The 21801-nt window shown below is 48.0% G+C and overlaps 2 protein-coding genes across 2 annotated transcripts in view; one reads left to right on the top strand and one right to left on the bottom strand.

The window, feature by feature from the left end:
• Positions 1 to 1684: 1684 nt before the first annotated feature.
• LOC102961457 (zinc finger protein 709-like) overlaps positions 1685 to 21801 on the bottom strand; it is a 60020-nt gene continuing 39903 nt past the window's right edge. The window contains exons 5-7 of the mRNA XM_042977707.1: positions 7054 to 7183; positions 4192 to 4355; positions 1685 to 3778 (exon numbers count right to left, since the gene is read on the bottom strand). Of these exons, the coding sequence (XP_042833641.1) occupies positions 4300 to 4355; positions 7054 to 7183 (186 nt within the window). The 3' untranslated portion in view covers positions 1685 to 3778; positions 4192 to 4299. The remainder of the gene's footprint in view (positions 3779 to 4191; positions 4356 to 7053; positions 7184 to 21801) is intronic.
• On the top strand, positions 10567 to 12230 carry LOC122236526. The gene is made up of 2 exons (XM_042977710.1): positions 10567 to 11020; positions 11449 to 12230. Exons 1-2 carry the CDS (start codon positions 10623 to 10625, stop codon positions 11777 to 11779), a joined length of 729 nt encoding a protein of 242 aa, XP_042833644.1. The 5' UTR covers positions 10567 to 10622; the 3' UTR covers positions 11780 to 12230.

The raw sequence follows: 21801 nt of genomic DNA, 5'->3' as shown, positions 1-21801 counted from the left end.
CAATCAAAAGTGCCCTGTGTCTTCAGCCACCATGCGACGTGGGATCCCGCGGTCCCAGCCGGGCACAGCCACAGGTGTGACACGTTACAACACTCAGGTGTGCGTTATATTCTGCAAGGAAAGTCACGGCAGATACAGTTTGTAATCAGTCCCTGTGGATGTGGAATGTAAACGCTCCACTTCCTTCTTCAGGTGGTGGGTTGATGTGGGACAGCCTGGGAACACGCGAGGGGAGGGGAGGGCAGGGCAGGGCAGGGGAGGGGAGGGCAGGGCAGGGGAGGTGAGGGGAGGGGAGGACACTGAGTTTTACTCTTAAGTGTGAGCACAGGGGGCACCTGGGTGGCTCAGTCGGTTAAGCTTCGGCTCAGGTCATGATCTCACGGTCCGTGAGTTCAAGCCCCGCGTCGGGCTCTGTGCTTACAGCTCAGAGCCTGGAGCCTGTTTCGGATTCTGTGTCTCCCTCTCTTTGACCCTCCCCCATTCATGCTCTGTCTCTGTCTGTCTCAAAAATAAATAAACGTTGAAAAAAAAAAATTTAAAAAGTGTGAGCACAGGAGCACCTGGGCAACTCAGTCGCTTGAGCGAAGCACTTCAGCTCAGGTCATGAGCTCCTGGTTAGTGAGTCGGAGCCCAATATTGGGCTTAAGTATATTGTCCGTTTCAGATCTGTCCCCATCTCTCCCTGCCCCTACCCCTGCTCCCTCTCTCAAAATAAATAAAGATTTAAAAACATGTGTGAGACCTATGGGATGCGACTTATATCTCCATTTTCCTAGACAAATTTAAAGGCCACAATAGCCAGGAAATCATGCCTCCTGGGCACTGTTGAAATATTTCATGCCTCTACGGATTTGCCCACTCTGCCTATTTAATGTTAGCGGACCAAGCTATGTGGCCTGGTGTGGCTGGTGTCTTCCACGTGGTATAACATTGCCACCATACGTTCACGTGCATGCTGTGTCTGTCCTTCATTCCTCTCTGGGGCTGAATCACTGTTCATCCTGTGGATACGCTGCACCCTGTTCATCCATCCACACACTGGGGGACACTTGGGACGTTTCCCTCTTTTGCGGGGTCTGCACAGTTTTGCACCTGGCATTCGTGGGCACACATCTGAGTGTCTGTTTCCGTTTACATAGGACTGGAACACTTGGGTCACACTGCGGTTCTGTGTTTCACTTCTTGAGGAACCACCAAACGTTTTCCACGTCAGCTGTCCTAGTTTATACTCCCACCAGTGTAGCTACCAGTGTAGCGAGGTTTTGTTCTCTCTTGGAGGCACAGAAATACACTGGACAGTCGTGCCCCAGGGACTGATGATCTTCCTGTCGTTTCACAAACCACTAAAGCTGATCTGGAGGAGAGAGAGTCTTCCGCATCTCTACTTAGTTACAGTACGCAGGTAGTTTCATTGTCTGCTTCCCCCCAGTGGAAGACATCATGTACCTGTTGCAACTTTTGGCTTTAAAGGGACATAAAGCCTCAAAAATCTGCAGTTTGCTCAAAGTCAGGACCGACGCTTAGGGCACTTGATCGTGGAACCAGACCTCATTTGGATCCAAAGAAAACCCCTCAGGACTGCTTAACGCTGACACGTCCCCTTTTGACTCCCCATGGCAATTTACATGCCACTCCTCTAAACAGTAAAGATTTTGCATAGTTTACTGATGGGTCTTTTAAAAAAGATCAAAGTGGTAAATATTAACTTGCGTGTACTATTGCAAATCCTTTTTTTTTTCTTTAGCGATTTTATTTTATTATCATTGGTTTTAACGTTATCTCTACACCCAGTGTGGAGTCAAAATCCAAAAGTCCAAGACCAAACGTTGCACGCTCCACTGAATGAGCCTGCCAAATGCCCTGTAAATCCTCCTGAAAGTACTGAGGAAACAATACTTCTCCCTTTGACATCCAACCCAACAGGATAGTTACATATGCTTACTTGGCCATATACCTTAGTGAAGGGTACAACCAAAACCATTTAGTCCCATAGTTTGAATGCCTTTGGGGTACCTAGGAACTGTGGAATATTATGGAAATAATGAGGTGTTTTTATCTCCAGTGGGGGGATAAAACGGAAAAGGCTCCTGTGTCCAAAATTTACAAGATACCATATTTTGACCGACTGATCTGTCTGATATTAAGGGTACTGGTCTTTCCAGACTTTACCTCCTGGGGGCCAGAGGAAAGCACCCCACTGTATTTCCACCACAATCACTGTTCATGAAAAAACAAACAAAAAAAAAAAAAACAACAGGCAAATCTGAGTCATGGTCCAAAGGGATGTTCTTCCAGGTCATAATTGGGAACAAAACTGACCAAAGATACCAAGATTCCATGCCCGAACACATTAACCAATATTGGAATTTTAACAAATATCCATTAAATAAAGAGATAACTGAACTGGAAATGTATCTTTCAATAATAAAGACTGAAAGTACACACAGAATTGGCAAATTCCAGTATCCGCAACAGCGAACAGAAATGAACTTGCAATAAGACAAGTCTGGTGTCGTGATCAGATAGTAGCCATATTCTGGGATGTAGAATTCACGGAATTTTTCTCTAAAATTATATAAAGTTGCATGTACACCTCCCCTCAACAGACACTTTCTTATCACCCCAGGGTCCAAGAGACATTGTAATGGAAAACAGGTATTTTTATATAACCATATGATTACTTCAAGTCTGAGATAACAACATCTACATCCTACAGATGTAGAGGACAAAGAAGGACACTTAAAACCATCAGTGTTCATATCAGTGACACGAACTAGGAATCCATACATGTGGGATCCCTATTAAGGAAGAGGCACCTGGAAACTCAAAGCCATATTCCCAACAATGAACAGATTTTTGCCCCACCTGAATTTTCATGAATAAAATACATGAAGTTCTATACCTGGAGTTTTCCCAAAATTGTGTGCATCCAGGATCATCTCCAATGTATTGGCTCACATTTTAATTAAGATGTTAAGAGAAAAAAAGAAAAATAAATAAGATTTTAAGGGAGAAAAAATGCTTTCCCACAGCACGTCTGTGCTCAAAGATTCCTGGGATACCTGAAGGCTTTTCCATGGTGCTTAAACTCATAAGGTTTCATGCCACTGTGCTTGCATGTGTGTCCTCGAAAGGAAGAGAGACAAGTGAAGACTTTCCCACAGTGTGGTCGTTCATAGTGTTTCTCCTGAGCGTGTGTTCGCACATGTTTTCTCAGGCTTGACTTATACCTGAAGGCGCTCCCACACTCTTAACATTGATAGGAGTCTCTCCCCAGTGTGAGTTCTCACATAGCATGTAAGGTAGCAGTGATACATACAGGTTTTCCCACACACGTCACACTCATGGACTTTCTGTCCACAGTGAACTGACACATGACCCTGAAAGGAAGACGTGCAAGTGAAAGCTTTTCCACATTTCTTGCACTCTAGAGATTTTTCACTACTGAGACTCTTCGCGTATGTGTCAGATGCTCTCCCAGCATCCTGACCTTCATAGGATCTCTCTACGAGGTCTACATCCACGTGAGTGCCGAGGCTCGAGACGGGGCTACAGCCCAGCCCACATTCCTCACAGGGACTACGTTTGAGCCCTGGGTGAGAGCTTCACGTCTTCTCTAGGAAGGAACCATCCGCGAAGGCTTCTCTACACTTAGTGCACGATTTGCCTGCAGTAGGACACCCCTCATGCACAGGAAGACTTGTAATCGGGTTCAGGGCTTCTCTACGTCGATCTCCTTCATTCAGAACGTTCACAGACACTCTCCACCAAAAGACTTCTGTTCAAAATAGGAAGGCACATTGTCAGGGAATAATGATTATAAGTGATCTCTTTATTAATAAATGATCTATTGATGCTTGTTAATTATTATTGGACTACATAATGTCCATTGTCAATGAATGGGTTTGTTTGTGGCACCGTCTGTATGGTTACAACGTGGAACAAGATTAATGCTTTGGCATTAATGACAGTCATAACTTTCTGGGTTTCTTACATATAGTTTTTCCTGACCATTATTTCCAACTGAATTGTTCTTCAGATGGTCAGTACCTAGAATGCGTTTGTAAAAACAGTGTCCTGTGCAAATCTGACTATACGATTGTTGAGCTAGGTTATGGCTGTTCTTAAATTTCAAGGTAGTCTCCCAATCTCTCCGGATCCACGCATTCCTCCCGTACAACTGTCACTCACCTCACACACCCTTCCTGGGTTTGGGTTTCATCTCCACTGCTATGAAACTTCTGGTTTTCTCCAAAGGCAGAACAGGAATCGTTTATCGTAAATATTACTGTTTCCTCTTCACTCAGTAGCCCACGGAGTCTTTGATCCACACGCTTTACCTTTACTGGGAGAAACTACAAGAATTGGGAGCCTAATTTAATTTCTTTGGAAATGACCTGGTGTGTAAGGTAAGAACATAGACCATATGCTGATTTCTATTCATACACTGATCCTGAAATGTAGATGAAGTTCATCAGAAAGAATGGACACGTGACCAAAGAAAACTTTGGGAGACCCTAGTGATTTGGGACTTTGGCAGTAATAGGAAAAGGGTACATAATGGCGGCCCATTCACTCACAAATACTTCCGAACAGATGGAGACTGGGGCGCCTGACCATTGGAAACTGTGGGTTAAGCAGCCGACTTCAGCTCTAGTCATGACCTCATGGTTCACGAGCTCCAGCCCTGTGTGGGCTCTGCACTGACAGTGTGGGGCCTGCTTGGGATTCCCTCTCTGCTCCTTCCACACACTCTTTCTCTCAAAGTAAATAAATAATCTTAAAAAAAAATAGACATAAAGTGGAGATAAGTATCACACAAGCAAAGTAGGAAGGAATTGGGCAAGACACACACGTCCACACCTACCTCTACAAGAGGAACACAAAAGGCTCACCATGAGGGTGAGGATGTATGAAAAGTCCAACAGGGAAGCCACGTGAATGACAGACATCATCTTTTCAAGCAAAGGCTGAGTCACCTAATGGCTGTGTCCAAATGCTTTTCCTTCTCCAGAACTTGGTCAACCAGAGGAACACTGGTCTGTTCTGAAGGCACAGAGGCCCTCGGTGGAGCCTGTCTGCGCTGCCCCAGCTGCCACTAGGAGATTAGATGGTGTGTGTGTGGCTGCTGTCCTGCCCCTGAGAAGAGCTCTCACCAGGGAGGATTTGAAGGACCACAAGCAATCTGGAAGATGGGCTCTTATTTTAGTCTTCAGGTTCGTTAATGATGATAAGTGTGGGGCATTTTCAGTGGAAATCTATTGGTCTGTAATATTGTACAGCCTAGTGCTTGGGACAATTACAGTCATTACAAGATCCTCACCACGATAATTGAATTACCATCTGTCACTGAACAAAACTACTACAATATTACTGCCCATATTCCCTGTGCAGGACTCTGCATTCCCATGACCTCTTTACTGAATAAACCCAACTCTGTACTTTTCAATCCCCTTTACCTATTTCACATGTTCCTCCAACCCCTTCCAATCCCACAAACACCAATTTAATCTCTATAGTTTTAAGTCTGTTTCTATTTCTTGTTGTTTGTTTGTTCGTTCATTGTGCTGTTTCGATTCCACACGTAAGTCAAATACAACGTTTGCCTTTCTGACTTATTTACTTGGAATAATATCCTGTAGGTCCAACCGTGTTGTCACAAATGGCTGAGTAGATACCACATCTTCACTATCCGTTCACCTGTTGATGGACTCCTGGGTTGCTTCCATATCTTAAGTATTGTGACTGATGCCACAGGGAGTGGGACGGTGCGCATATCTTTTTATGTTAGTTTTTTTGGTAAGTTTACCCACCCAGAAGTAGAATTATGGACATATGGTACTTGTGTTTAGTTTTTTGTGGAAACTCCATACTGTTTTCCAAGGTGGCTGCACCAATTTAAATCCCAACAACGAGATTTTTTTTCTCCACACCTTCAACATCACTTGTTATTTCTTATCTTTCTGATACTAGCCATTCTGGCTTCTGGGAGGGGACAGCTCATTGTGGTTTTGATGTGCATCTCCCTGATGATTAGTGACATTGAGCAGCTTTTCATGCGTTAAGTGCCCATCTCTATATCTTCTGTGGGAAAATGTCTGTTATGTCCCTGTTCCCATTTTTTACTTTCCCTTTTGTTTCCCTTACCTGATGGCATAATTCCACAAAAATATTGCTAAGACTGATGTCCATGAGTTCAGCGCCTCTGTTTTGTCCTAAGACATGTATGGGTTCAAGTCCTATCCTGAGGTGTTTAATCCATTCTGAGCTTCCTTTCAGGTAAGAGGTACGAAGATTTTCCAATTTCATCTTGCGGGTAGCTGTCTCATTTTCCCAGCACCACTTCCTGAAGAGACAGTCTTTTCCCCACGGTATATTCTCAGCTCCTTCTTTGTAGATAATCTGGCCATATAAACATGGGTTGACTTCTGGGCTCTCTATTCTGTTGCCTTGAGCTCTGTATCTGCTTTTGTACTATATGGTTTTGTTTACTACAGTTTGAAATCTAGGACTGTTTTTTGCTGAGCTTTGGTATGCTTTCTCAAAATGGCTTTGTTTGTTGGGAATCTTTTCTGTTCTTACACAAATTTGAGAGTATTTTGCTCTAGTTCTTTCAAAAATACTATTAGTATATTGATAGAGATTGCACTCAATACGTAGAGGGCTTTTTATACTATGGGCATTTTCAAAAAAATTAGTCCATACAATCCGTGACAATGTCACCTTCAATGTCTTTCATTAAATGTTTTATACCTGCCAGAGTAAGCTGTTTCAACATCCTTGGTTACTTTTAACATAGTATTCTATTGTTTTTGAACTAATTGAACATGGGTTTGTTTCCTTAATTTCTCAGCTACGTGGGTAGTAAATATAGAAATGCACAGATTTTGCAATATTAATTTGTGTTCTGCAACTTTTCCAATTCATTTATTACTTCTAATACTAATTAGTGAAGCCTTAAGGATATTCTAGGTACAGTCTCATATGATTTGCAAACATTGACCTTTTCTCCCTCCTCCTGAAAAGACCAGTGAAGGTATGGAGGATCCTTACCCACTGCGGCCAGGTTCCTGCAGGTCTCCAGCATCATCACATCTCTGTAGAGCTTCCTCTGACCACGATTCAGCAAAGCCCACTCTTCCGGGGTGAAGTTCACAGCCACATCCTCAAAGACCACAGAGGCCTGAAACATACCACACACTCTATTGCAGCAAAGTTCCATCATCACCCATGTGTGTGGGAGGATGAAGGGTGTGGGTTAGAGAATGAAGGGTGTGGGTGACAGGCAGGGAGCTGACTCCATTCCTAGGACCCCTGAGTCACAACAGAGGGTGAGGACAACAGCTGACATGGACTTACACACACCCCATTTACTGGGTTATTTACACTGAGACAGATCTGAACAGATCAATACTGTACAGATTGAAACATGAAATATTCACTCAGACAACACACAGACCGGAGGACACACGCTTGGCTTGCTCTAAGACGATTGTGCCTCGTCAGCTCCAAGAACTGGGACCAGAATGTCAGGATGCTGTGGACACTCAGATTCCAGGGCTGCTTGATGGGAGCAGCTCTCGCCCTGGAAGGAACAAGGGCACGAAGCCTGGTGGAGTCCCCTCTCTTCCGACAGAGGCAGACACGACCCTTTCCCCGGATTAGGTGGGCTCTGGGCACCGACACAGGCCAGGGCCCGGGCGCCTGGCACACCTGATGTGTAAGACGAGTCCGGGGCCTTAAGAAACGTGGAAGTCAGCAGGGCCGCTCAAACTTTTAACCCAGGGCCCAGAATTCAAGGAAAAGGGCACCAGAAGGAAGAGTCCCTGAGGGATTGATGGGGACACAGCCACCGCTCACGTTAACACAGGAGGAAGAATCACAGTGTATGGACCGCTTTCAGGCACAGGCCTGAGATGGAAAGATACGCAGCAAAGGGCGCAGTGAGCACACAGCTGAATGCACACGGGCTCCTGAGTGACCTGCCTCGAAATGGCCACAGGCCCTAACTAACCCCTGCGTACTTACAACCGGGCACAGGTCCCACACAGGGAGCATTCCAAAGGTTCTCATGCTCCCTCGTGACCCCATAACTGTAGCCCCCAGCACCGCCTCCCGGCAGATGGTCTCTTCTTTGCCGTCCTGCCCGCTGCTCCCTCGCAGGGTATTCGGTAAACTTCTATCTCCTCTGTTCTGCCTTGGGGGGAATTCTCTCACCCCCTGAGCTGCGGGCCTCCCCCTGATTGGCTCACCCCATATTTGATGGCCTTCACAGGGACCCTCTGCTGTACTGGGCCTCTCCTGGGATTTTCTAGGAATTTTCTGGGAGTTTCCCTCGGTGGACTGACCCTAGCGTTCTCTGGGCAGCTGACAACCTCCACCTGAGGTTCCTCCTTGGTGAGGATCCCAAGTCCCAGGGGGTGTCTATGGGGCACCCCTTGCCCAACAGGATGAGGAATTTCCCCTCTTGCCCTTCAGGGGGATCCGTGACTCCCTCTCCTTTCTTTTTGCCCTTTGGCAGGTGTAACCACAGTCCTCACCAGGCAGCCAAAGTTCTCTATCCAAGGGGTCCCTGGTATGGTCTATGGGTCTGAGGGTGAACAAGGTCAGACCATTCGGGCCTGTATGGGCGAATGATCCCTTTCCTCTCCTCTCCACTCTGTTCCCAAGGTCTATTCCCAACGAGTGGCAAATATGGCAACGGCAGCTCGGCCGTGGTGAATCCGCACATGTGAAGGACTCAGCTGGGACCCCTTCCTGATGCTGGCTGAGTCGCGGCAGCCTTGCTTCTGTCAGATTCCCCCCTTAACTCCTTAGTTCCCATGTACCCAGCTGCCATCTTGACCTACAAGCAAACACATCCCTACACATCTGAGTGCTGAGTCCTCCCCTCCTTTTGCATAAGTTCAATGAGAACGTATTCTCCTTGTAATAGGACACCATTGGACACAATGGTTGTTTTACTAAGGCTCTGACTGGAATGTTAGATTTGACAGAGACCTGCATAGACTCAGAATAAGCAGACAGCATGAAGGAATTAAGGTAGACTTACTGGAACCAATCAGGCCTCCTGGAAATACTGGCCTGATGCCTTGCTGACAGAGTTCCCAGCAGCCTTACCAGGTGAGTCAAGTCAACTCCTGGCAGGCGCAGAAAACCTCAGGATAGTTTGGGGGCCTCAAGAGGAGGAAGTCATGAAAATTTATAGGTCTTGCAGACAAGTCTGATGACAGATATTTCACTTACCTTCTGGTCTCAAGGGGCTAATGAAGTTCAATCTAGAGATTCCTTATGAAAATTTTGAGCAAAGCAAGTTTTTGGAAAACTTATATGGTCAATCACTGCGTTTGCTGAGCTTTTGGAAGTAAGTAGGCCATTTTGTTAAAACTGGACTTGTTTTACAAATGAATTGTTCTTGATTTGGCTATCTCTGGAAATAAGAGTGAATGCAGAGAGAAAAAAATTATGTTTCAGGAACACATTTTTGTAGGTAGTAGACTTTGATACTATTTCTTATAAACCAGACTAGGTCCTGAATTCGTCTGGTTTCCTCAAATTTCTGGCTACCGTTCTCCAAACTAGGGGTCCCATCGTCCATTCTCTTGAGTTAAAGTCATTAAAAACCAATCTTCCCTTTTTCCTCAAGTCCTGAAAACGGATCCTGAACAACTTGAGGTCAGCTTCAGAGAAACCACCCTACGGCTCATGTAGACACAATCTCCATGCTTGTGTCTCTAGAGGGATAATGACAGGACCCCATGGACACAGGGTTATGTGATCAACCGGAAAATGGGAAGGACTCCCCAACAACTGCATGACTCAACTATCACCTTGACCAATCCTGTGTGACTGGGATCTCAAAATCGCTCCTTAAACCACAGCGTACCCCACTCCATAGGCTTAATTACGGACTTGTGGAAATACCGGATGGGATCACATTCCTTATCTTGGACTGGAGGATGCACTTGGGGATGCTCTTATCTCCCAGGACAAGTATCTCCCACTTGCCATCGATTCCCGTAATGAGGATATAGTTAAGGGGAGACATCAGTCGCCCCTGATTTAGGCAAGTGGATGTCCACACGGCAAGTGCCGCAGGGCGGTGGCAGAGACAGGGACACCAGGACACAGGGGGCCAGGGAAGACTGGTTTTCTAAAGGGTAAAAGGGATCATCAGATTCACGGGCAATAACCGAGTCTGGTGGATTTAACTGGAAACAAGAGGAACACACGGACAGAAAGTTCCAGCACGTGTGATCAGACCTGAGCGATGGAGGAGTTTTCCCACAGAACAAAAGACGGTCGTCTACACAGGAAGAGATGGGGAAGGACAAGTCTACTAAAAACGCAAAGGGTGCATCCACGCAGACAACCCAGAGAAAGGCTACACCCTGACGTGGAGAAAACACAGCACGTAGAAATGAAACAGCTTGAATGTCCCCAGGACGTGAAGGAAACAGAACATCAGGAAGCAGACATGTGAGTTACACGTCACAACACGCTGGAAACGCTTCCACAGAAGAGGGAACCCCACACGTGACAAATGCTCAGCCCTGGAGGAATCAGATAAACCAACGTGCGACGTCCAGGAGACCCCGCATCACACACTCGAGCTGGACGCCATGAAGTCGCACGTGACGGGACCCAAAACCGACATGTGGTTCACACTCCGCACCCCGTTCCTGCTAACGTGTAACTTACGAGCTACAACATGCAATGTCCCCCCAGCGCAGAAGGACTTACGAGGATTTCACCCTGGAGACAAGACCACACTGACGGCAACAGCAGAGCCCACAAAAGGAAAACATGAACTGGAGACCCCACGCCCCACCATCCCGGGACGGAGGGCTTCACCGGACACACTGAGCCGCAAGCACCCGCCCGAGAGGCACAGACGAGCCCTGGGCAGCCACACGTCACCGGTGGCACTGCTGACATTCCCCTCTGGCCCCGCAACAGAGATCAGGTCGAGTGACGCCTGCTGGGGGGTGACGACACGGAAAGCTGCCAGCACAAAGAGGTATGGCCAAGGGACAAAAGTCCTAAGTGTCACCCACACTGGATGCCCAGGGCAGCGAGAGCCTCTCCAGGAACAACGGGCCGAGCACCAGAGCAGGAGCCGTTCAGACTGGTCACCCACGGCGCCCACACCACACATGACACCCCAGTGCAGAGGGTGACACCCAGTCCCCCCATGAGCGCCAAGCTCTCCCTGTTGACACCGGTCCTCTGGGATGGAAGGAGGGGACCAGAGACCCCTGGGGACTGAACTCTGAGCTCCACACGCCCTGCACCCCCTCCTCTGGGGCCACAATTCTCACCAGAGAGGAAACCCTCCCAGTTTAGGATCTGACCCCTACACGCTCTGTGTTCATGACCCTTCCAATGGCACTTGACCCCGAGGAGCCTTCCCTCAGTCTGACCTGCACAGACTTCCTGTTTCCACAGATCCCACTTAACCCCACAACCCCTTGGACGATGCCAACACCGGTCCTCGGAAGACACCCCAGGGCGGCCCCAGCCCCTTCCCCACTGGTCCCCACTGATCCCGGGGGCTGGAGGCCACCTGCAAGTGAGCGAGACCCCACCGCACCTTCCCTCGCCTCCCACCAGGCCCAGCTTTGGGGGTGGCCGGTCCCCAGCCCAGAGGAGGCCCCAGCTTCCAGCAACCCGGGTCATCCGAATGACACGGGGACCCCAAGCTGCTGTGTGGACAACCAGGTGCAGAATCACGGCTTCCACCCTGAGGTCAAGGCCACAGTGGGAGGGGCGGCTCTAGGGCTCCTGTGTGGTTTCACAAACATGGAAGCTGTTTATCCCTTTCAGAGAACAGGGACCTGGTACCGTTAGAATTGAACCCGTCTCAGTTCACAGAATTTGTGTGCGTCTCTGACACCGGCAATTCCCAGGGGACAGATCAGGAAGACAGTTTTCCACCTCTGGACCCTGCGTGGAACCGTCACCAGCATTTGGATGAATCCTCTGACCCATGACTCCACCCACCTGCATGAAGGTGTGGAGCCCCCTGCAGACCCCCCCCCCCAACCCTAATGGAGAAGGACAGTTCTGTCCGGAGACACTTTTCCCCAGGGGACGCTCTCTGGATAAAGCCCCCAGTAACCCGAGTCAGCAGGGACAGGAACGACCTGACACATTTACCACCCTCTCCCCTGAAGGGGAAGAAAGGAGGCAGAAAGAACTCGGGCATTTTACACCTGCTCAACACGAGGCTGGCAGAGGACAGAGCCATCCGTGCTGAGCTGGACAGGGACAGCACTGCTCACAGGTGACAGGTGACATGCAGATGCCTGAGCCCTGTGCTCCCAGGGAAACCTCAGTGGAAGGGAAAGGCACTCCCTCCCCCACCCTGCTGGGGTCTGGAAAACAGCAGGCTGCACGAGGGTCCCTCCCCCGTCAGACCAGGAGAAGGCTCACAGGAAGTCCCCCTGGCTCACCCACGACAGGGCCACGCGCAGACCCCCACACCCACACTTTGTGCCTCATCTGTGAGCAGCTCAGCTGCTTGTCCCCGTGACCAAGGGGCACAAAATGCTGGCTGGTCCCACTTTGCTTTGGCTTCTCTCCTTCCTCCAGACCCCTGAATGTGGGCTTGCCCTCATCCTGAGCCACACAGCCCCTCCTGGGGACAGGGGGACGGGCTGGCCTCAGGGACCCACCACGTCAGCCCCACACCTGCACTTGCCTGGTCTCTTTTCTCTTCTCCTTCCTGTTACACGACTCGAGACACTCAGATGCCTTTTGCTCACAGTGTCCTCCCTGTTGATGTAGCCCCTGCCCCCCTGCAAGGCCCCTGCCCCTAGTGCAACAGTCCCCTCCCCCCCCCCCACCCCTTTGCAATCATTCTCCTCAATACAGGACTCTCCTTACTCAATTGGGAATCTTCATTTGACACTGGTTTGACCAACTGTCCACCACTGCCCCTTTCCTACCCAAACTTTACCCAGGCCACTGTCCTCCCTTGAAGTGTGGGAGGCCCACACTCTGAGCATCCACTGAGCTGAAGAACGAGGCCCTGGGGACCTGAGCCACTGAGGCCTTCCTCCACCGCAGGGGCGGGATCCTGACACTGGGCCTTCCTGCCCATCCCCCTCTTGCAGAACAGCCATGCCCCGGCTCTGTTTCACTGGAGGGTCCCTGAGTTGGGAGCAGGTCCCTGTTGGAACTGATTGTAATAAACTGTCCTCAGCCAGGCACAGATTTGAGGTCATCCACCAGGTCTGTCACCAGCTAGACCTCAAGCTGACGTGCTTGTATTCACAGAATTTTGCCCCACATGTTTCCCTAAGCTGTCCTTTCCAGCTGTCCTTTTAACTCAGGCAAACGACAGGAACCCGCCCCTGGAGCAGACTGACCTGCCCTCACCAGACCTCCAGGGCCCCAACCTCCCCGACCAGTTTGAGGAGCCTCTGATTCCTGCCTGTGCAGAGGGACCTGGGGGACATCTGGAATGATCGGCAATTGCCTTTACCTCATTATCACACTAAAGTCTTTACCCAAGAAGGAGCAAAGCCTCCTGTACGTGACACACACCCTGGGGACAGGCCTGCTGCCCTAAGGCCCACCCCCAGCACTCCTCCTGCCTGCCCCACTCAGGGTGACGAGGCTTCCCCATGGAAATACCCATCCCAGCCCTAAACCAGAAGAGCCCATCCACCCTCCCTCCAGGGGGTCAGGGCTTTGGAAATTAGTCCCTGGGATCTACTGATCTCTGTATCTGCTGCTAATAAAGTTTTCTTCCTGCGACTGTCCACATGCTGTGGTTTCTGACTCACCAAGGAGCTGGTGTGGCTTTGGAGTGGGGGAGGGGTTCGGAGCACGACCGCCAAGAAAAAATTCTCGAGATGCAAAAAGATGGTTTACTACAGCACGGGGGCCAGGACCCGTGGGCAGAAAGAGCTGCACTCGGTTTGAAGAGTGACTGATTCCGTGAGATTTTCTATCCTATGGAGGGGAGGGTGATATTGGGGTCCAGGCAACTGAGTCTATCGGTTCCTGGAGACTCCTCTTTTTCCTTGCAATTTCCTAAGAGCTTTGTAAGCTGGTGGCAACTCAAGCCTTGCTTCACTGTGCTCTCCATCACTTAGTTGCTGTGGGAAACAAAGGCAGAAGGAAATGGCAGATAAAATTCAATTTCCTTACAATCTGTAGACCATCGACAAATACTTGAGGTTGGCAGAGTAAAAGCCAGGAACTCCCTTAGTTTTATCGCTTTGCTAGACAGAAATACAACCTTAGCTTGGCAATGGCTAGCCTGACCCCCCCTCCCCCCATCCTCCGTGTCTTCTTTAGCATACGGAAATCACATTGGAAACTTCCCCAGGACTAGACCTCCCACAACCCCATAGTATATAAGCAGACTCTCAAGTCCTGGAGCAGCTCTTCCTGCCCTCAGGTCCTGTCCTTGAGCTTTAACAGCTTCACCTTTTTGCACCAAAGATGTCTTCCAGAATTCTTGGCCTGTGTAGGCTCTGGACTCCACCACCCCACCATCACCCCAAAACCTCATCATTAACCATTTGTTTCTCTCTTTCCTTCATTCTTGGGCGGCTAAGAGTGCCTGAGGAATGTCACACATACTCCACCTGCGGGGAGGAGGGGTGGGTTGTCAGCTTGTACTGTGCCCACAGCGTGCCTTCGTTTCCCACATCAGAGCACAGGACTCAGGTTGGTTGGGTGACAGGTCCACCGTGGGTCCCCCTGTAAGCTCAGCGGGTTTAGGGGTGCCCAGAAAAGCAATCATTTTAGGACCCCCGCTCCATTCCGTGATCTACGCCTCACCGGCTCTATTTGCCCAGTACACTCCTTGCAGAACTTCCTGGTCCGGGTCAGAATCGCAAAGAAATGGAAAAACAGAAAACCAATCTCAGCCATTTACGACTTGAAGGGAACAGCGGGTTGCAGACTGACAGTCTGCACCAGGCCAGGCAACAGCCAAACCCGTGAAGCTCTCCGCGCGGTTTCCAAAGTGACAAAACCCTGCATTTCTTACCCGAGATCGCAGCCCAGGACCCCGTGCGCGCGCACCTGCTCCCTCAGCCCCGGCCCCACGTCCCACACTTACCTCCGCTGGATTCTAACGTCCAAGTCTCAGCCCCCGGGAGCAGCTCTGGCTCCGGGACCGTCACACTGCACGCGTGCTTTCTGGGCACGTCTTCCAGCTCGGTCCGAGCAACCTCACGCCCGCCTAGACTGCCCCCGACAGAGCTCCCCTTTCTGAATATTCATCCTCACCCTCCATAAAAGAAAAACCCTCTTCCCTGCTGGGGAGTCGCGGCTTCGGAAGCTATTCCCTGCGGCCTCCTTATGGCTGCAAAGTTTCCTTTATGAGACAACTCACCGGACAGTCTCTACCTGTCCCCCACCGAGGAGCAAACTCCTGCTTAGTCAGCTCGTCGCACACGCTCCCCGAATCCCAGGCCTCCCCCCTACCCTCCCCCAGCCTCCCTTCTCAGTACCAACCGCCCAGGACCCAGGTGTGGACCCCTGGGGACGGGACACCCCGCCGCGGCCGCTTCCACCTAGGTCCGGCTGGTCCCCTCCGCCCCTCCGGCCCGCGCACTCACCATCTCGGGGCCCCCGCTCCGCGCCCCCGGGGCGTCCTCCCACAGCGCGCACACCCGAAACCTCGGCAGCGCAGGATCCAACTGCGCCAGCCGCCCCGGCGGAGAGCCACACCCACCGGGCTCTCGCTTGCGCCTGATTGGGTGGTGCGCAGGTCCCGGGCCCTGATTGGGCGATCCTTCAGTCCCTGCAGCCTGATTGGATGGGTTCCGAAGATAATCCCCCAGAACCCGATTGGACGTTACCAAGCCACCTCGCTTCCTCACCGTGATAGGACAGCCTTCGGCCCTTCCCGTTCTGATTGGAGGGTAGTCCTGGGTGGCCGAAAATTGGGCAGATACCCCCAGGTCCCGCCTTTTTCCCCCCTGAGTGACAGGCTGGCGGTACACACGTGTCCGATCCGCCTGCCAGGAGGTGGGCTCTCAGCTGAAAGAGCTCGGGGCGAGCTGAGCAGCCTGCCTCCTCCTATGCTGTTCAGGGAATCCGACTCACTTTCTCTGCGGAGACTCCCTAGTCCAGGGTCGATTCGGGACGCGAAAGAACAGAATGTCCTGGTGACCCTGTGTTCGTGGTCGACACGGGGTGACGATGCACTTGTCCCCTGTGTTTAAGAACAGCTCACTGACGGGGTGCCTGGGTGGCTCAGAGCCTGCAGCCTGCTTCAGATTCCGTGTCTGCCTCTCTCTCTGGCCCTCCCCCTACTTGTGCTCTGCCTCTGTCTCTCAAAAATAAAAGAACATTTAAAAAATTAAAAAATAAGAGAGAAGAAAGGTCACTGGTCTGTGGCCTCACCTAAGGGATGATTGGTCTCCTTGAGTTTTAACCTGGCCCATTGAAAGCGTGAGGCCCCGACCTCTGAACCAACCTCCACGTCTCAGGCCTCAGGTCAATCAAAAGTGCCCTGAGCCCTCAGCCACCAAGGGATGTGGGACCCCGAGGCCCCAGCCAGGCACAGCCCCAGACGTGACACATTGTAATGATCAGGTGTGCATTACATTCTGCAAGGAAAGTCACGCAGATCCATTTTATAATCCGTCCCTGTGGACGTGGAATGTAAAAGCTCCACATCCTTCTTCAGGGGGTGGGTTGATGTGGGACAGCTCTGGGAACACACAAAATAAAAAGAACGCTGAGTTCTACTCTGACAAGTGTGAGCCCTATGGGATGTGACTTATATCTCCATTTTCCGAAACAAATTTAAAGGCCACAATAGCCAGGAAATCATGCCTCCTGGGCACTGTTGAAATACTTCGTGTCTCTGCGGATTTGCCCACTCTGCCTATTTAATGTCAGTGGACTCACACCATGTGGCCTGGTGTGGCTGGTGTCTTTAACGTAGTATAACATTTTCACGTTCGTTCACGTGCATGATGTGTCCGTGCCTCATTCCTCTCTGGGCTGAATCACCGTCGTCCTGTGTCTATGCCGCACCCTGTTCATCCATCCACGCACTGGGAGACACTTGGGATGTTTCCCTCTTTTGCGGGGTCTGCACAATTTTGCACCTGGCATTCGTGTGCACACATCTGAGTGTCTGTTTCCGTTTACGTAGAACTGGAACACTTGGGTCTCACTGCCATTCTGTGTTTCACTTTTTGAGGAACCAGCAATCTTTTTTCCATCTCATTGTGGTTCTGACTCGCATCGTCCTGATGGGAGGATCGGTTCAGGTGTCTATTAGACATTTGTGCGTCATCTTTTTTTTTTTTTAATTTTTTTTAACGTTTATTTATTTTTGAGACAGAGAGAGACAGAGCATGAACAGGGGAGGGGCAGAGAGAGAGGGAGACAGAATCGGTAGCAGGCTCCAGGGTCTGAGCTGTCAGCACAGAGCCCGACGCGGGGCTGAAACTCACGGACCACGAGATCATGACCTGAGCTGAAGTCGGACGCTTAACCGACTGAGCCACCCAGGCGCCCCTGTGCGTCATCTTAAGAGAAATGTCTCTTCAAGGTGTTGCTTGCTTTCTGACTGGGCCACGTTTTTGTTACTCACTTAAGACTTCTTTGTGTATTCTGAATGATAAAATCTTACCATGGATGTGATTTACAAGGTTGTTCTCCCATTTTATGTCCTTTCAATCTCTTGATATTGACCTTTGATGCACAAAAGATTTTCATCTTGCTGAAGCCTTATTTACCTACTTTTTCTTGTGTTCCCTGAGATTATCCTGTTAAGAAACCTTACCGAATGCGAGTTCATGAAGATTTCTCCCTGAGTTTCTTTCACTCTCGAATTATCCAGGACAGGCCCCTTCAGGGCTGGGGATTCTCAGCAGAGCTGTTTCCAAGGCCTGGAACTGAGATGCTCTGATAACACACATGTCCCTGGACACTTGTCTAATGTGCGAGGCCATGAAGGTGTTTCTGTTTTAAAAAAAAATTTTTTTTGGTTCCGGAAGATGGCGGCGTAGGAGGACGCAGGGCTCACAGCGCATCCAGCCGATCACTTAGATTCCACCTACACCTGCCTAAAGAACCCAGAAAACCGCCAGAGGATTAGCAGAAGGGAGTCTCAGGAGTCAAGCGCAGACTAGAGGCCCACGGAAGAGGCACAGGGGAAGTGCACTGCAGGTCCTCACCACGCCAGGGACTCTCCAAAATGACCAAACGGAAGAATTCCCCTCAGAAGAATCTCCAGGAAATAACAACAGCTAATGAACTGATCAAAAAGGATTTAAATAATATAACAGAAAGTGAATTTAGAATAATAGTCATAAAATTAATCGCTGGGCTTGAAAACAGTATACAGGACAGCAGAGAATCTCTTGCCATAAAGATCGAGGGACTAAGGAACAGTCACGAGGAGTTGAAAAACGCTTTAAACGAAATGCAAAACAAAATGGAAACCACAATGGCTCGGCTTGAAGAGGCAGAGGAGAGAATAGGTGAACTAGAAGATAAAGTTATGGAGAAAGAGGAAGCTGAAAGAAAGAGAGATAAAAAAATCCAGGAGTATGAGGGGAAAATTAGAGAACTAAGTGATACACTAAAAAAAAAAAAAATATACGCATAATTGGTATCCCAGAGGAGGAAGAGAGAGGGAAAGGTGCTGAAGGGGTACTTGAACAAATTATAGCTGAGAACTTCCCTGAACTGGGGAAGGAAAAAGGCATTGAAATCCAAGAGGCACAGAGAACTCCCTTCAGACGTAACTTGAATCGATCTTCTGCACGACATATCATAGTGAAACTGGCAAAATACAAGGATAAAGAGAAAATTCTGAAAGCAGCAAGGGATAAACGTGCCCTCACATATAAAGGGAGACCTATAAGACTCGTGACTGATCTCTCCTTTGAAACTTGGCAGGCCAGAAAGGCTTGGCACGATATCTACAGTGTGCTAAACAGAAAAAATATGCAGCCGAGAATCCTTTATCCAGCAAGTCTGTCATTTAGAATAGAAGGAGAGATAAAGGTCTTCCCAAACAAACAAAAACTGAAGGAATTTGTCACCACGAAACCAGCCCTACAAGAGATCCTAAGGGGGATCCTGTGAGACAAAGTACCAGAGACATCACTACAAACATAAAACATACAGACATCACAATGACTCTAAACCCATATCTTTCTATAATAACACTGAATGTAAATGGATTAAATGCGCCAACTAAAAGACATAGGGTATCAGAATGGATAAAAAAACAAGACCCATCTATTTGCTGTCTACAAGAGACTCATTTTAGATCTGAGGACACCTTTAGATTGAGAGTGAGGGGATGGAGAACTATTTATCATGCTCCTGGAAGCCAAAAGAAAGCTGGAGTAGCCATACTTATATCAGACAAACTAGACTTTAAATTAAAGGCTGTAACAAGAGATGAAGAAGGGCATTATATAATAATCACAGGGTCTATCCACCAGGAAGAGCTAACTATTATAAATGTCTATGCGCCAAATACCCGAGCCCCCAGATATATAAAACAATGACTCATAAACATAAGCAACCTTATTGATAAGAATGTGGTCATTGCAGGGGACTTTAACACCCCACTTACAGAAATGGATAGATCATCTAGACACACAGTCAATAAAGAAACAAGGGCCCTGAATGATACATTGGATCAGATGGACTTGACAGATATATTTAGAACTCTGCATCCCAAAGCAACAGAATATACTTTCTTCTCGAGTGCACATGGAACATTCTCCAAGATAGATCATATACTGGGTCACAAAACAGCCCTTCATAAGTTTACAAGAATTGAAATTATACCATGCATACTTTCAGACCACAATGCTATGAAGCTTGAAATCAACCACAGGAAAAAGTCTGGAAAACCTCCAAAAGCATGGAGGTTAAAGAACACCCTACTAACGAATGAGTGGGTCAACAAGGCAATTAGAGAAGAAATTAAAATATATATGGAAACAAACGAAAATGAAAATACAACAATCCAAACGCTTTGGGATGCAGCGAAGGCAGTCCTGAGAGGAAAATACATTGCAATCCAGGCCTATCTCAAGAAACAAGAAAAATCCCAAATACAAAACCTAACAGCACACCTAAAGGAAATAGAAGCAGAACAGCAAAGGCAGCCTAAACCCAGCAGAAGAAGAGAAATAATAAAGATCAGAGCAGAAATAAACAATATAGAATCTAAAAAAACTGTAGAGCAGATCAACGAAACCAAGAGTTGGTTTTTTGAAAAAATAAACAAAATTGACAAACCTCTAGCCAGGCTTCTCAAAAAGAAAAGGGAGATGACCCAAATAGATAAAATCATGAATGAAAATGGAATGATTACAACCAATCCCTCAGAGATACAAACAATTATCAGGGAATACTATGAAAAATTATATGCCAGCAAATTGGACAACCTGGAAGAAATGGACAAATTTCTAAACACCCACACTCTTCCAAAACTCAATCAGGAGGAAATAGAAAGCTTGAACAGACCCATAACCAGCGAAGAAATTGAATCGGTTATCAAAAATCTCCCAACAAATAAGAGTCCAGGACCAGATGGCTTCCCTGGGGAGTTCTACCAGACATTTAAAGCAGAGATAATACCTATCCTTCTCAAGCTATTCCAAGAAATAGAAAGGGAAGGAAAACTTCCAGACTCATTCTATGAAGCCAGTATTACTTTGATTCCTAAACCAGACAGAGACCCAGTAAAAAAAGAGAACTACAGGCCAATATCCCTGATGAATATGGATGCAAAAATTCTTAATAAGATACTAGCAAATCGAATTCAACAGCATATAAAAAGAATTATTCACCATGATCAAGTGGGATTCATTCCTGGGATGCAGGCCTGGTTCAACATTCGCAAATCGATCAACGTGATACATCACATTAACAAAAAAAAAGAGAAGAACCATATGATCCTGTCAATCGATGCAGAAAAGGCCTTTGACAAAATCCAGCACCCTTTCTTAATAAAAACCCTTGAGAAAGTCGGGATAGAAGGAACATACTTAAAGATCATAAAGGCCATTTATGAAAAGCCCACAGCTAACATCATCCTCAACGGGGAAAAACTGAGAGCTTTTTCCCTGAGATCAGGAACACGACAGGGATGCCCACTGTCACCGCTGTTGTTCAATATAGTGCTGGAAGTTCTAGCATCAGCAATCAGACAACAAAAGGAAATCAAAGGCATCAAAATTGGCAAAGATGAAGTCAAGCTCTCACTTTTTGCAGATGACATGATATTATACATGGAAAATCCGATAGACTCCACCAAAAGTCTGCTAGAACTGATACATGAATTCAGCAAAGTTGCAGGATACAAAATCAATGTGCAGAAATCAGTTGCATTCTTATACACTAACAATGAAGCAACAGAAAGACAAATGAAGAAACTGATCCCATTCACAATTGCACCAAGAAGCATAAAATACCTAGGAATAAATCTAACCAAAGATGTAAAAGATCTGTATGCTGAAAACTATAGAAAGCTTATGCAGGTAATTGAAGAAGATATAAAGAAATGGAAAGACATTCCATGCTCATGGATTGGAAGAATAAATATTGTCAAAATGTCAATACTACCCAAAGCTATCTACACATTCAATGCAATCCCAATCAAAATTGCACCAGCATTCTTCTTGAAACTAGAACAAGCAATGCTAAAATTCATATGGAACCACAAAAGGCCCCGAATAGCCAAAGTAATTTTGAAGAAGAAGACCAAAGCAGGAGGCATCACAATCCCAGAATTTAGCCTCTACTACAAAGCTGTCATCATCGACAGCATGGTATTGGCATAAA

Source organism: Panthera tigris, chromosome A2 (genome assembly GCF_018350195.1).
Source record: "Panthera tigris isolate Pti1 chromosome A2, P.tigris_Pti1_mat1.1, whole genome shotgun sequence".
Taxonomy (NCBI): domain Eukaryota; kingdom Metazoa; phylum Chordata; class Mammalia; order Carnivora; family Felidae; genus Panthera; species Panthera tigris.
The sequence above is the reverse complement of the archived record's forward strand: the minus strand, read 5'-3'. Positions and strand labels throughout refer to the sequence as shown.

Coding starts and splice junctions, on each gene's coding strand:
- LOC122236526 (XM_042977710.1), top strand. CDS start 10,623: ATGAAGTCGCACGTGACGGGACCCAAAACCGACATGTGGTTCACACTC. Junction 11,021..11,448: donor AAAGCTGCCAGCACAAAGAG/GTATGGCCAAGG, acceptor CTGTTTCCACAG/ATCCCACTTAACCCCACAAC.